General features: G+C 44.1%; 1 protein-coding gene across 1 annotated transcript in view; it reads left to right on the top strand.

Annotated features, from left to right (window-relative positions):
• The first annotated feature begins 249 nt into the window (after positions 1-249).
• Positions 250-15660, top strand: part of AP2M1 (adaptor related protein complex 2 subunit mu 1) — a 30390-nt gene continuing 14979 nt past the window's right edge. Inside the window, exons 1-2 of the mRNA XM_083739766.1 lie at positions 250-518; positions 11884-12000. Of these exons, the coding sequence (XP_083595892.1) occupies positions 11927-12000 (74 nt within the window). The 5' untranslated portion in view covers positions 250-518; positions 11884-11926. The remainder of the gene's footprint in view (positions 519-11883; positions 12001-15660) is intronic.

Below are 15660 nucleotides of genomic sequence, written 5' to 3'. Positions count from 1 at the left end.
TCCACCTGCTGAAAATCCCTCTGCAAAAATAAAAAAGGCAACCCTCAACTCAACCCTATTAAAAGTGCAGGAGCCTCGTCCACTTTTCCCACTAAATAAAAATAATATAAAATAAAATACCCCCCCCGCGCCCAGTATGCAACGGCGGCAGCCTCATCATCCCGTAAGCAGTTTCTGTAATCGAACGGAGGGATATAAACTACACTTCCCATCGTGCCCTCGAATGGAATCCGCGATCTTGCGCGTTGCATTCTGGGTTCAGCAGCAGCAATCGGCCCCGCCCCTCCTCCTCGGGATCCGCTCGTCCTTAACCACCATCCCGAACTCGCCCTCGCCCTCTCTAAGGAGGGCGGCAGCGCATGCGTCCTGAGGCCCGGGCGCGACCCGCGCGTGCGCAGTGGCGGCGGCTCTGCAGTGATAGGGGAGGGGGGAGCGGCCGCCATCTTGCCAGTCGGTGCCGGAGGGGGCGCAGCTGGAAGGACCGGCAGCGGCAGCCGCCTCAGCGACGGCGCCACTAGGTGAGTCCGGCCGGGCGGTGGTCGCCGCCGCCTTCTTCTTGCGGCCCATTTGCCGGCTCTTTCGTCGTTAGGGTGGTTGTCATTGTGGCTCCTTCTCCTCTTCTGAAAGGGGGCCTCGCCGACGCGGGCTGGGCTCGTCCTCCTCCTGAGGGGCTTCTTCTTCGCCCTTGAGGGCCGCTGTTCCTAAGCCTCTTCCAGCCTTCGAGGGATGTGGTCGGGCGCCCTTTCCCGGGAAGCTTTATAGCGTTTTTCTATACGTTGGGGGCCTCCCAGAGTGGCTGGGGCAACCCAGTCAGATGGGCGGGGTACAAATAATTTTATTCTGATTTATTCTCAATTCATTAATTAATGTGGCCTGCCGGAAGCGGGTTTGTGAGGGAGAGAATCGCCCTTCAGCAAACGGGGCGTGCGAATAACGGGCTGCCTTTTCCCTCTTCTGGCGTGAAGCTTCCCATGGCCGCTTCGGCTTTTCAGAGCAAAAACACCAGCGCACGTCCTCGGTAAGGATGTGTCTCCTCCGGGTGCTCGTGGCTGTTCTGGGTGGGATCGGGACGAGCCCGTTGCTCGTGAGGAGCCTCCCATTAGGCTTGGCACTCGCGGAGCGCAGGAAGCTGCCTCATGCCGAGGCCACCCAGCTCAGTGTTGGCGGCACTGGCTGGCAGCGGCTCTCCGGGGTTTTTGCTGGCCCTCCCTAGAGATGTGGTCAGGGGTCCTGACCTGGGACTTTCTGCTTCGTGAGGCAGGCTGTCTACCAGTTAGCTTTGGCCCAGAGGCGGGGTTAGAAGGGAGGGACAGTGTGGTGTAGTGGTTAGTGTTGGGCCTGGGAGGCTAGAGTTCAAATCCCTACTCGTTGGGTGAACCTGGCCTATTTACTGCCTCTCAGCCTAACCTACTTCATAGGGCTGTCTTGGGGATTAAATGAGGAGATCCATGTGTGATGCCTTGAGGTCCTTGGAGGAAAAGGTGCGCTGTAGATGCAAGAAATGATTAAATTTAAATAAATCAATCCTGCAGGGAGTGTGAGGCCCGTTGTTTTTGAACTTGGGTCAGGGGAACGGCAGTGGGTCCGTCCTCATCACTCTCTTCATCCCTTATTTATAATGCTTCTGAAATTACTCAACTCGCATGCAGCGAATCCTCAGCGTGAGGTAGAAAGGCCTTGCATGGTTCCCCCATGAGTAAGTCCCTTTGCCTTTTGTCCTTTACCTTTTGAGCGCATTAAGTCAGAAATTGTATTTTGAGGGCAGTGCTGCCTGTCCCAGTGTTTGAGGCTCCATGCAGCTTAATGCAGAACTGGCAAGCTACAAATGTTTGCCCCCCCCCCCCCCAACTTGGGGTCCTGTTGATGTAGTAGCTCAGGAGTGTTGGGCTTCAAATTTGGCTAGCATTTGTGGGATCGGGGCCAAGTTAGTGTGATTCAATATTTGAGGGGGGGGGTGCTGTCAGCATGATCAAGCAAAGATGGTACTACTGGATTTCTTTATGGGGCAGGAGACTTTTGGCTTCTTGGTAGCTCTTCTCTTTTGTTCCCTGCCCCCACAACCTAGCCCAAAATTCCTGTGGTGTGGTGTCTTGCACACCCCGCTGTAAGAAGCTTTGAAGATGTAACTTTATCATTTGAATGAGGCATGTGGCAAGTGCAAGAATAAGTGAAGGTTTTTCTTTGGAAGTCTATTCAGTTTAATTGGCTAGATGCCAGGAATAACAGACTTCATCCAGAGCTGGCTGCATGTTGTTGACCAAGGCAGTGAAAAGAGGCATTTCCTTGGGAAGGAAGTTGGAATTGCTGTTAGTCCTCTATCCAAAAGTTTTAAGTAATTTATGTCCAAAGGAAATACAGTGGTACCTCGGTTTAAGAACAGTCCGGTTTAAAAGCAATTCGGTTTACAAACTCTGCAAAACCAGAAATAGAACTTTACGTTGGTCTAAGAACAGAATCCAAACGGTGGAACGTTTAAGAATGGACTTCAAGAACAGATTAAGTTCGTAAACCGAGGTACCACTGTACCAGTAATGTCTCTGCAAGTGTGAAGCGGGGGTTGGGGTAGAGGGTGCAGGAAGTTATTGCCAACTTGCTTGAGTTAGCATAAAATTCTGCTCCCCCACCTCCCTCCCAATATTTGTTGGTAACATGTATGTTTCTTTCAGTTGTGGAGTGTTTCTGGGTGGAGAGCGGCATATAATAGGCTATAAGGAACAAGAGATGTATGCAGTCTTTGCACATTTATTTTGGAAAGCAGTAGAAATATCACATTGCTGAGAAGATGTGATTTTTTGTAGTGTTCTAGACATGCTAATTAACTATGTGCCTGGAACTATGCACTATGTGCCTGGAATACCAATCATACCAACCATGGTTGCACATAAGTATTGTGACTGAAAAAAATAGCTGGCTGAAATACACAATAAATCCTTTTCTCTTAAGCCAATTTCCAGTGTGCAGATGGCTACCTTATTTTTCTTTCCTCCAGAAAGGAAGGCAGGACTAGTAGCCGGCATAGCATTCTGCTGTGACGACTCTTGCCTTAAAGTGCTAGTATCTCTTTTAAAAGTAGGTGGAAGAATGAATTATACAGGTTTCATAGTGCTTCATATTCCACAGGAACATGATAACTGCATGGGTGGTACTATTCCTACTGCCGCTATAATAGTATAGCTGTAATCCTGACTATAATAGTAGTGTTGATATCTTGCGGGTGATTGTGATTTGGCCAAAGGTCACCAGAACTCATTAAATTTTAAGGCTACTTTATTGTTTCAGTGGTCTGGTAAACCTGGATGAAGGGACGTGGGTGACTCTGTGGTCTAAACCATTGGGCCTCTTGGGCTTGCCAATTGGAAGGTCAGCGGTTTGAATCCGTGTGACGGGGTGAGCTCCCCTTGCTCTGTCCCAGTTTCTGTCAACCTAGCAATTCGAAAGCATGCCAGTGCAAATAGATAAATAGGTACCACTGCGGCAGGGGAGGTAAGTGGTGTTTCCTTGCACTCTGGCTTCCACTACAGTGTCAGGTTGCACCAGAAGCGGTTTAGTCATTCTGGCCACATGACCTGGAAAGCTGTCTGTGGACAAACACTGGTTCCCTCGTCCTGAAGTGAGATGAGTGCCACATACCATAGTCGCCTTTCACTGGACTTAACAATCTAGGGGTCATTTACCATGTTTTTCACTCTATAAGGCGCACCTAGTTTTTAGAGGGGGAAATCAAGAAAAAAAACCGTGTAGCCTGTCTGCTTCTCCCAGAGCTTCTCAGGGCTGCCGGGTGAAGCTCGCCCCCCCCCCCAGCCCCGAAGAGCAAAGAAGCCAAGACAGCGAGCAGGATCCATCCCGCTCGCTGTCTTGACTTGTGTCTTGGTGGCTATCCCTGAAGCCTTCGGAGCGCAGCGGGACCTCCCGCTGTGTTCCGGAGGCTTCAGGCGGCTATCCCTGAAGCCTGGAGAGCGAGAGGGGTCAGTGTGCACCGACCCCTCTCGCTCTCCAGGCTTCAGTGAAAGCAACGCGAAGCCTCCAGAGCACGGAGGGAGCGCTCCCTCTGCGCTTCAGAGGCTTCGTGTTGCTATCGCTGAAGCCAAGGAGCCTGCATTCACTCCATAGGACGCGCACACATTTCCCCTTAATTTTTGGAGGGGAAAAAGTGCATCCTATAGAGCGAAAAATACGGTACCTTTTAAAACCTGGATTGCCCCAGCCACTCTGGGCGACACCCAACAAAATATTAAAAACACAAGAAAGCTTCAAACATTAAAAACATCCCTTCAGATGTCTTCTAAAAGTCATATAGTTGTTCAATTTATTTTTGGCTTTAATGCTCATGGACAAATCCAAAGGTTTCTGCTAAAAAACTGGCTATATATGTATATCAATTGCATAGATAGACTAGAAATGATTGATGGTAGCAGTACCACCTCACAGTCTTGCTAAAAGTTTACAAGGAGGCCTTCTGGGACTTGGGGTGTTTGTGTAATTGCCCATTTCTGTTTGAATGTTCTAAAATTATATTGAGATCACTAGTAAAGATCAGCTATCCTTGCTGGAGGACAAGGTCCAAACTCTTCAAAGAGCATCCTCTTTCCTGGAATGGCTTTCACCTTCCCCTCAGATTTTTGCTAGTTAATAGGGAACCTAATGTAAATTGTCGGCAGCTGGGCTGAGAGGGGTGCCTTTAAGGGAAAGGTACAGGGCTAATGGCAGAACTTGCTTGCACTGCCACTTGCTTTTGGCCTTTCTTTTTGAGGACAAGCTTCTTCTTCTTTTGCCTAGTCACTGCTCCAGGCTTCCAAACAGGAGGCAGACTTGGAACAGTGTCAATCAGAAATGCCAATGGTGGACTCCTCCATAGTTGAGTAAATGCCTTGGCTCACAGAAACACACATTTCTTTTTGTCCAGTGGCTTCTCATTTTCAGTACTGAAAATTGTGCCTTCAGTGTTCGAAACTCCCATTTTCTAGGCACAATTTGCGACAGGGAATTTCATTAGTGCAAGCTGTTCCTGAGCTCTGGGCACAGTACTGCACCCAAAATTTCAGATTGAAACTGCGGAGTGGAAGGAAAGGAGAAGAGACCCTCTTAATAATATTAGGAGGGTGGGCAGGGGAAGGACTAGACCATGGAAAAATGAACATAATATTTTAGCTGCAGTTCATTCATTTTCAACTTTGTATTGTTATATAATATCAACAATATCAATAACCTCATATATGCAGATGACACAACCTTGATGGCAGAAAGTGAGGAGGAATTAAAGAACCTTTTAATGAGGGTGAAAGAGGAGAGCACAAAATATGGTCTGAAGCTCAACATCAAAAAAACGAAGATCATGGCCACTGGTCCCATCACCTCCTGGCAAATAGAAGGGGAAGAAATGGAGGTAGTGAGAGATTTTACTTTCTTGGGCTCAATGATCACTGCAGATGGTGACAGCAGCCACGAAATTAAAAGACGCCTGCTTCTTGGGAGAAGGGCAATGACAGGCCTAGACAGCATCTTGAGAAGTAGAGACATCACCTTGCCAACAAAGGTTCGTATAGTTAAAGCTATGGTTTTCCCAGTAGTGATGTATGGAAGTGAGAGCTGGACCATAAAGAAGGCTGATCGCCGAAGAATTGATGCTTTTGAATTATGGTGCTGGAGGAGACTCTTGAGAGTCCCATGGACTGCAAGAAGATCAAACCTCTCCATACTGAAGGAAATCAACCCTGAGTGCTCACTGGAAGGACAGATTGTGAAGCTGAGGCTCCAGTACTTTGGCCACCTCATGAGAAGAGAAGACTCCCTGGAGAAGACCCTGATGTTGGGAAAGATGGAGGGCACAAGGAGAAGGGGACGGCAGAGGACGAGATGGTTGGATACTGTTTTCGAGGTTACCAGCATGAGTTTGACCAAACTGCGGGAGGCAGTGGAGGACAGAGGTGCCTGGCGTTCTCTGGTCCATGGGGTCACGAAAAGTAGTAAGGAATGAGATAGGTTTTAGGTAATGCTATGCTTCTAATAGGTTATGTTATATTCTGGATTATGTTATGTTCTAATAGATTATGTCTGAATAGGATGAGAGTGTTGGAGATACGTGCGAATGTGTATGTGAATCCGGTCTTGGGTGTTTGATTTTCGTTGTTGTGTATACTGTGTATATACGGACAATGACAATAAATTTATCTATCTATCTATCTATCTATCTATCTATCTATCTATTAAACGACTAAACAACAACAACAACAATAAATTGTTATATAAATAGTACGCCACGACATTCCATTGTTGCGCCCATAACCTAGGTTTAAGGTGCCATTTAACTCCCAGCTTTCATATCTCAAATACTGTGGGACTTCTCTGTTAAGAGGTTTGAGAAATGCTACTATAGTTAACTGGGTAAGGGGAACAGCATTCATTATAAGTGATGGTGACTTGAGCTGATTAATCTGTGTAGCAGATGGCTCTCAGAGATCAGAGAGCCATATACTCTCATACCTCATATTATGTTTTATTCATGATACGTTTTTTCAGGTTGTGTCCTGTGGCGACCCGGAAGTACTGGAATGGGTTACCTCTGGGTTTTGCCGCATGCGCACAAGCTCCAAATTGCGCCATGCACATGCACAGATACGGCACTTCATGTTGCAGGCTTTTCATGTTGCGGACGGGCCTCCGGAATGGATCCTGTTTGCAACCAGGAGGTACCACTGTAAATCTAGGGCTTTCCAACTGGGGCTGGGCGATATATTGATACATTGTTCCAAACTGGTTTGAAGTCCATATCATGATATTGGTTTCATAATTTTTGACCTGCCAAAAACCCTGAAGCCAGCCAATGCCTCTACGTAACTCCATCCTTATTTCAGACATCACGATTCATCACGATGTTGAAACATTGTGATATATCACATTGTTGAAAACCAGCTATCACCCAACCCTACTTCCAACAAAGTGTTTCTTTGCGATTAGGATAAGGCTAACTCCCTTTTAAGTTGGTGGACATTTCTTGTTACAAATTTCATAGCTTTACTTCTCACTGTATGAAGAAGCTCCTTTTGACTGTCCTTGGTGTTCTACCCCTCATTTTCATTGATTGATGATTGGCTCTAGTATTATGAGAGGTGGGGGGAAACCTTTCACTCCACTCTATGCATACTTTTGTAAATCTCTATCATATTTTCTCTTTCTGATGAGCCTGTTCATATTCTGCTCATTTGAGCTCTGACTACTTAGCTTGAGCTGAGCTGTGGAACTCCTTGTGACAAAGTTAGTCAGCAACATAAATTTCTCTAATTTGTTGGGGTACAAATAATATTTGATACGTAGAATAGAAAGTGTTCCACTGTGTTGAGAGGAAGTCTTCCCAATAGGGTTGAGAAAAGCAGCAGTGCTCTAAGACAGTGTTCTTCAACCTTGGGTCTCCCCTCATGTTGCGCTATAGCTCCTGTCATCCCTGACCATTGGCTATGGCAGCTCAGGATGATGGGGAAGCAAGGTTGAAGAATTGAGCTCTAAGGAGCATGAAGTTATTTGAGAGAGATACTAGTCTGTACTGATGCTATCTGCATTATTTGGAGAACGGAACAAAATATGCATGGCTGGCTGTGATCTGTAATTGCCATCAGCTCAAAATGGCTATGTGCAAGTTTGCTGTCTATAATCTCCCTTGCACAGCACCGTTAGGAAGCTAAGATAAGAGCCGTTGTTAAAATGGATGTGCTGATTTGTGTACAAGACGAATTTGTGCTACTCCCTTCAAGCAATGATAAAGCTGCTTGCTTCTCTCAGAGCAGTTTGTGAAAGTGGTAATCCCAATTTGATATTAACTTGGATGGCCACAATTCTGCTTGCCAGGGCAGACTATCTTTTCCCTCCGACTCGCAGCAGCCTCTAACAGGTGTTCGCTTGTGCAGTTTGGATAAGAAAAGAAAATGGCTGTAATTTCCTTGTCCTTGAACCAATGAAGCAAGACCCTGTTGTGTTTGCAGAATCAGTAGCCAAAAAGGTAGAGACTTGGCTAGTAGCCCAAGCTGATACTTGTGGATTATTGTATAAGAAGCTAGGAACAGTGGTACCTTGGGTTACAGATGCTTCAGGTTACAAACACCACTAACCCAGAAATAGTACCTTGGGTTAAGAACTTTGCTTCGGGATGAGAACAGAAATCGTGCGGTGGCAGCAGCGGGAGGCCCCATTAGCTAAAGTGGTACCTCAGGTTAAGAACAGCTTCAGGTTAAGAACGGACCCCCAGAACGAATTAAGTTCTTAATCCGAGGTACCACTGTACAGTAGTGTCTTATTCCACCTAGTACTCTTGGAGCTTGTTGTCTTTGTCCATGGAGTTTTCTTGGCAGGGATACTGGAGTGGCTTGCCGGTTCCTGCTCCAGGTGGATCACGTTTGGTCAAAACTCTCCACTATGACCTGTCCATCTTGGGTGGCCCTGCACGGCATAGCTCATAGCTTCTCTGAGTTATTTAAGCCCCTTCGCCACGTCAAGGCAGTGATCCATGAAGTTCCAGAAAGACATCTACTTCTTCTTCATTGACTATGCAAGAGCCTTTGACTGTGTCGACCACAGCAAACTATGGCAAGTTCTTAAAGAAATGGGAGTGCCTGATCACCTCATCTGTCTCCTGAGAAATCTCTATGTGGGACAAGAAGCTACAGCTAGAACTGGATATGGAACAACTGATTGGTTCAAAATTGGGAAAGGAGTACGACAAGGCTGTATTTTGTCTCCCTGCTTATTTAACTTATATGCAGAATTCATCATGCGAAAGGCTGGGCTGGATGAATCCCTAGCCGAAATTAAGATTGCCGGAAGAAATATCAACAACCTCAGATATGCAGATGACACGGCCTTGATGGCAGAAAGTGAGGAGGAATTAAAGAACCTTTTAATGAGGGTGAAAAAGGAGAGCGCAAAATATGGTCTGAAGCTCAACATCAAAAAAACAAAGATCATGGCCACTGGGCCCATCACCTTCTGGCAAATAGAAGGGGAAGAAATGGAGGCAGTGAGAGATTTTACCTTCTTGGGCTCCATGATCACTGCAGATGGTGACAGCAGTCACGAAATTAAAAGACTCCTGCTTCTTGGGAGAAAGGCGATGGCAAACCTAGACAGCATCTTAAAAAGCAGAGACATCACCTTACCAACAAAGGTCTGTATAGTTAAAGCCATGGTTTTCCCAGTAGTGATGTATGGAAGTGAGAGCTGGACCATAAAGAAGGCTGATCACTGAAGAATTGATGCTTTTGAATTATGGTGCTGGAGGAAACTCTTGAGAGTCCCATGGACTGCAAGAAGATCAAACGTATCCAATACTTTGGCCACCTCATGAGAAGAGAAGACTCCCTGGAAAAGATCCTGATGTTGGGAAAGATTGAGGGCACAAGGAGAAGGGGACAATAGAGGATGAGATGGTTGGACAGTGTTCTCGAAGCCACAAACATGAGTCTGACCAAACTGCGGGAGGCAGTGGAAGACAGGAGTGCCTGGCGTGCTCTGGTCCATGGGGTCACGAAGAGTCGGTCATGACTAAACAACAACAACAACAACTCTTGGAGCATGACATTGAGGGGGGAAATGCAAATTTAGAGCCTAAGGTTATTGATTATGAAACAAGTTTTCTCTTTCATGTGACAACCCTTAAGATATTTGAAGATGGCTATTAGGCCTGGCCAGTGTATCAATGCATCTGAAAAGTTTTCACTCAACCCTCCCACCCATCCCAAAAAACTCTCAGTTGCACTGCTGGGAAACTACACAGAATGTGACTGATGGTGACATCTGAATCTGGGCTCATAGTTTGTGTCTCTCCAAACAAACCATAAATACTAGTCAAGATTTTTGTAAGTCACGTTGAGGCTTTTTTCTTTTTAACAATCAGATGGTATATAAATTTTATGAAACAAATAATAAATTGTTGGCTTACTGTTTGTGGTTTATTTGGAGAGCAGCAAACTGTGTGCCTCTACCTTGGATGTCATGATAAACCAGATTGTGTCTTATTTCCCAGCTGCATGGCAGCAGTAGGCACTGGGGAGGAGCAGAGTAAGAATTTGGCTGCTCATTCACATTAAACCATTTTTTATAAAAAAAAAACTTCCGTGCTATTCCATAATTTGGTACAAATGGTGGATTCTGTACCCAAGCCTACTTTACATTGTTTAAAATATAAACTTTCTTGCTACATATCATGAGCTGTTGGTTCAAGGCAGAACTGAGAACAAAGCTTCCTCTTCTAATTCCAAAGAACAGCTATGGACAGTTACTTGGAACATGACTTTGTCTTTATGTGGAACAAATCTTGGCAACCTTCCGCAATGAGTCATCCTGCTGTGTAATGTACTACAATCTAATGTTGCTAGTTCTGTGTCTTACAAGACTGTTCTGTTTTTGGAGTTGCCAATCTGTTAATTAAGGAGCCACAGAATTCATTCAGAATACTCATAGCACTATCTATGACACTTACTCCTGAGGTACTTCCTCTCTGTTATATAATTGAATGCACACAAGTTTTATGGCCCAGTTGTTCCCAGAACTGTGGTGGTACATCCTTGAATTCTTATCTAAAAGCATCTATCCTACCCCACTTTCCTTAAGATGTCTAGAGCTCCTGGTTTCTCTGGCTGGAGGTAGGCATCTGTCAGAGTTCCTCAAAGAGCTGATATGCATCCTGGCAAATAAGAATAAGGCTTGTGGAGAGGCAGTTGTTGCTACTAACAATATTCTCTTGCTTCTATCTCCTTAATGCTTTGCTCCTGGAAGGATGCTACCTTCCTGTTTTAAAAAGTTGAGTCAAGTGTACACATTTGTATCTGCTTAGGTGAAAAATCTTAAACCCTAAGCTCACTGCCACAACTAAGTGAAAATTGTAACATATTTTTGCTCTTATGCAGTTTCTGAAAATGGCTGGCTGGCATGCCTTCTTATCCCTTAGCAGGGCACTTTCATAGCTAACATTACATCATCCAACCTATAAAGCATGCCACTAATCAACATAAAGAGTTGGTAAAACATGAGAATTGTGGACCCTATGAAATCAATACTTCTTATTCCTACTTGAGAACTCTCATCAGCTCTAAGTTTCCATGGAGAGCCTGGGGAAGCCCAGAACTTTAAAGCTTCAATTAGAAATCACCCAGCAGGTGGCTCTAGAAATCTCTCCTGCAGTGTTGGGGCAGGCTGCATGCAGATTCATGTAACTAGGAGCCTATTGAGTGGTGAAGTAACTTGCACTGTTTGCAAGTGTGCTTTCAAGAGCTGCTTTTGCAAGGCTGATACTGAAGTTAGACCTATGCAGGTACAGACGAGCAGCTACTTAACTCTTCAGCTGCACCTTGCAAATAAGTCTAGCTTAGACTCTAAGGAACACAATATGAAGTTTGCCTTGACCAGAGATCATAAGAAAATATCTTATTGGACTACCTCATTTAAATATTGCAGTTCCGTGTGACTAATTAGGGGAATTGGACAAGCTTCAAAGCCAGTGTTTGCTTATTAGGCAAAGAGTAGTTTTGGGACTAGAAGTCCACTGATGTCAGTTGGTATTGGTATTCTCCCAAAACCTGAAAGGACTCAGAACCTTGTTCTGGCAATTGGATTTATAAATTTGAGCACTGCATATTATGGAACTGTCTGTGTAGTAGGGATTGTTGGTAAATGATGTAAGCATTAAGATGACAGCATGTTCTGTTAGGATGCATAAATACTGATTGTTTGGAATAGACGTGCAAGGCATACGCTGATGGGAACAAGCCAGTGTCCAAGAATAATCTTGATCTGGTGAAATGGGAGTTGGTGAATTAGCCGACTTATCAAAGCTATTAAATTGTCTTAAGCCTATGCTCTGTACCGTAAGTCTCATAATCTCCTCTCTTGTATCTGTAGATATGATTTAAGCACCATGGAAAAGAAAGATTAAGATTTCAACATGATTGGAGGCCTATTCATTTATAATCATAAGGGAGAGGTTTTAATCTCTCGAGTCTACAGGGATGACATTGGGTAAGTACTTCAACAACATTTTCACCCTGCTTTCATTCTGCACCCGCATCCAAGTTCTTGTAGCTTCTGAGCTGCTGCTTTAACTGTGTATGCATGTAGAGATTGTGTGCTATGTGTTGCATCCAGTCTGTGTCTATTCTGCTACGTCTCTGGGTATATCATGGCTTGAATCATTCCCAGTCAAATGTCCATCATGGTAGTGTAGTTGGGAATAGCTCTCCTTAAATGCCGTATTGATTCTAGTATGAGGAGAACTTCTTTAGGATAGTCTCTGATGGTTACAGGGCTACAGCCATCAATGTGACATTGATCATCATCTGAACAGTTTCATAGGCTTTAATTTCTTTAGGAAAGTACTTAAAGCCTATGAAACTGCTCAGATGCTGATCATTGTCACTTTAATCATTGTACTCCTGTGACGATCACAGATCTGTCTTGAATGTAGCACCATGGTGTCTTGTTTCAGATTCCTGAGTGCTTCTCTGTTGGGTTTAGAGCATGGTTTAATTCTAGCTCCCTAGAAATACAGCTGGCTTCTGGATCAGGACTAGATTTTAGTATCTTTTTTGTCTCCTATCTTCCTTCAGCTTAAGAAACGGATGCATGCTTTGTAGAATCCTAGAACTTGACCCAGTGAGTCAACCTTGCAAGCATTTACTATAATTCTGCACTTCAAGATTTATTTATTTATTTGGTCTATATACAACCCTTTATTCAAAGATCCCAGGGTATGCACAACATTAAGAACATACCTTACACAGTATAATATTAAAAACATAATACAGTACATAATAGTACACAGCATAATAAAATAATCCTAAAAAACAACAACCCCAGCCCAGCCCTCAAGCCTGCCGCACAACTGGCTGAGAGCAACCCCACACTTTTCACCCACCAAGGGCTCAGAGACTTACAATTGCTGTAGAGTAGTGGCCTACTCTCTGTTCTGCTTGTCAGGGCTGCTTTGCCTTCCCTGTTACAGCCCTTATTCCAGCAAAGGAGGAATCTGAAGCTCATGTTAAGCTCCTCATTGTTTGCTTGAAGACTCACCCTTACTTGCTGCACATCTGATGGCATGTATGATGCTCGGCGTAGTGCAGATGAGCATGGCTTCCTCAGAATGGTCTCATGGGCCAAATTGAGAAGCATGGTGGGTCAGTTTTGGCCTATGCACCTGAGTTCCCTGCCCCTGAAGTACAGGTTTAGCATAGTTTCCTATATCTCTGCTTCAGACTTAGGCCTGCTATGGTGATTGGTGTCTGATCTTTTTTGTTATGCTTTAGGCAGCAGACCTTGGATCCTTTTGGTGACTGTTGGTCTCATAACCTGTTACTGTTAAGCACTGTTCTGGCAGAAGCTGTAGCCTTTAAGTGCATAATTATAGTCTTAAAGATGAATTTTTCCTCTTAAGCAAAGGTAAAATCAGGTTCTTAAAATCAAGAAAAAATCATAACCATACATTAAAATATACAAAAGATTGAAAAAAGGTAAATACCTCTTTACTAATTGTAGTTTTGTGAAGTATAGCCACACTCCAGTAGCTGGCAGATGAGACATAATAGAAAACATTCTGCACACCAGATGAGGGAAAGTAAAAGTCAAGTTCTACAGCTACGTAACTTCTCAGGGAGTTACTGTATTTCTAATGAAAAGAGTGCAACTATAACTTACAGCCAAGGCCACACTTTCAAATGAGTTTCTTATTTTGCCTGCAGTGTCTTATTCTGGATCTACTGCATGTTCAGCTACTGTACCTAGTCTCCAAAATATCACTCCTCATATCAGCTCAGTGTAATGCATAATGTGTGAATGTGTCTTAACTTTGTTTCTAGCCTTGGAAAGTTGTGCTTTAAGGCTTGGAACATGGCTCCTGACACTTAAGCATGGCTCTACCTCAGGAGCTCATGCTAAACTGATTCTCCCTATTTTTGAATAGATAATGTAAGCCTCACTATTCAGGTTTGTAAATAGCAACTTACCCATTACCTGCGGCTAATTTATCCCTGCCAGGAGTCCTTACAAAAGTTGTTAAAGTAGAAATATATTGGTATATGTGGGATAAGAGGTCACCTACTTTTTGTGGACTGATAAAGCTGGATCAAATTTATTATGATGAGCCCAGCATTCACTATTGCCTATTTGCCAGAAAGTTGGTGCATGGGTTTTTTTTTTTTTGGTCTTGTCAAAGTGCTTCTTCTGCCTCCTGAATGGTACATTAAACTATTGGTTTGGGGGAGGGAGAGGGGTTTGAAACCTGTACACTATGGACACACAGAATAAAGCTTCAAAGGACACCTTTATCTGGTGCCTAGACATGATCAGCGTGACTAATGTAGATTGTGGATTGGTCACAGCTCAAATTTCTAAAGACGAAGAGGGCCAATAGTAGCATGCCTAGCTGCCTGCATGAGCTTGGAACTTCTGCACAGCTTATTACAGCTGATCTGTGCTGCCATCTTCTATCACAGGACTCTCAATCCTCTTCTCATAGGAGGGCTGTGATATGAAACTAGTTAACTATTTTGAAACATGTTTCCCTTTAACTATTTTTAAACGTACTTGGCTGCAAAGGATTGGGGCAGAGCTTTAAAAACCTGTAACACTTGTGGCCAGTCTCAAGTGGAGCTCCTGGCTTTCATTGAACAGCATGTGTCTGCCTAATATGTGAAAGTAAATACCATGAACCTTGCATGGTTTAAACAGTGTAAAAATTAGTGAGTCAAATTAAGAGTTCTGGATTTTGTCTGAGAGCTTTGTACTGTACAGTGCCAAGAGATCACAGTTAACACTTAAAAAAAAACCCTTATGCATGTATAGAGAAGTGGGTTGTAATTTGCACAGATCCCGTTGCACGATTGTGTATCGATACAAAACTAATCCAGCTAATCCAGGATATGTAGTATGGGAGATAAGTCCTACCTGCTATTCTTGGGTGGATCTGGTGCATTATGGAAGTGCTACAAGTAGAAAATTGATGATTGAATCTTACTATTAAGCAGCCTGCTTGTCAAAGCGGAAGCTGCAAGGAAGCAGGGTTGCTGACTAAGCCACAATTGGGCCAAATGATAGTGAGATGGGAAGGAATGTGCATGCTTGCAATAACACTTGTCCAGATAATGTTGTTATTTCCCAATAGATGCCACACTATTAATAACTCTGTCCAGGGCAGCAAAATAATGTAACAATGTTATAAACCTCATGTAATTCACTTGGCAACAGATTTGTTAGATAACTCCATCTCTTTGCTGAGATACAATTTTCATTCTTGGAACAGCAAGTCCCAAGTGGCACTCCAGAAGCCACTGATGCAGAATTGGCTGCCGTTCTAAACAAAAGGGATGCCACTACTAAGTTTCTACTTGCAGATTTTAGTATTACAAGCAGGTGTGGGGAGCAGAATTGATCTGTGCTGGTGTCTTGCAGAGAACATGCAAGGATCTATTGCTGCTAGCCATGCCTTTCCTAGTTTCTACAGAAGGAGAGCTTTATTGGGCAAATCATAACTTCTGTTATCCATGAAATGTGTTTGCATGCATTGAGGGCAAATTACCAGAGCCATGTGGCTTTGGAATGTTGACCTTGTATGCCTATATAACAGTTCGATAAAGCAATGTCCTGAATTACTATACTGCTCATGCAAGACTTCTCTGGTCAGGTTTG

Source organism: Podarcis gaigeae (assembly GCF_964106915.1).
Source record: "Podarcis gaigeae genome assembly, chromosome: 5".
Classification (NCBI taxonomy): domain Eukaryota; kingdom Metazoa; phylum Chordata; class Lepidosauria; order Squamata; family Lacertidae; genus Podarcis; species Podarcis gaigeae.
The sequence above is the reverse complement of the archived record's forward strand: the minus strand, read 5'-3'. Positions and strand labels throughout refer to the sequence as shown.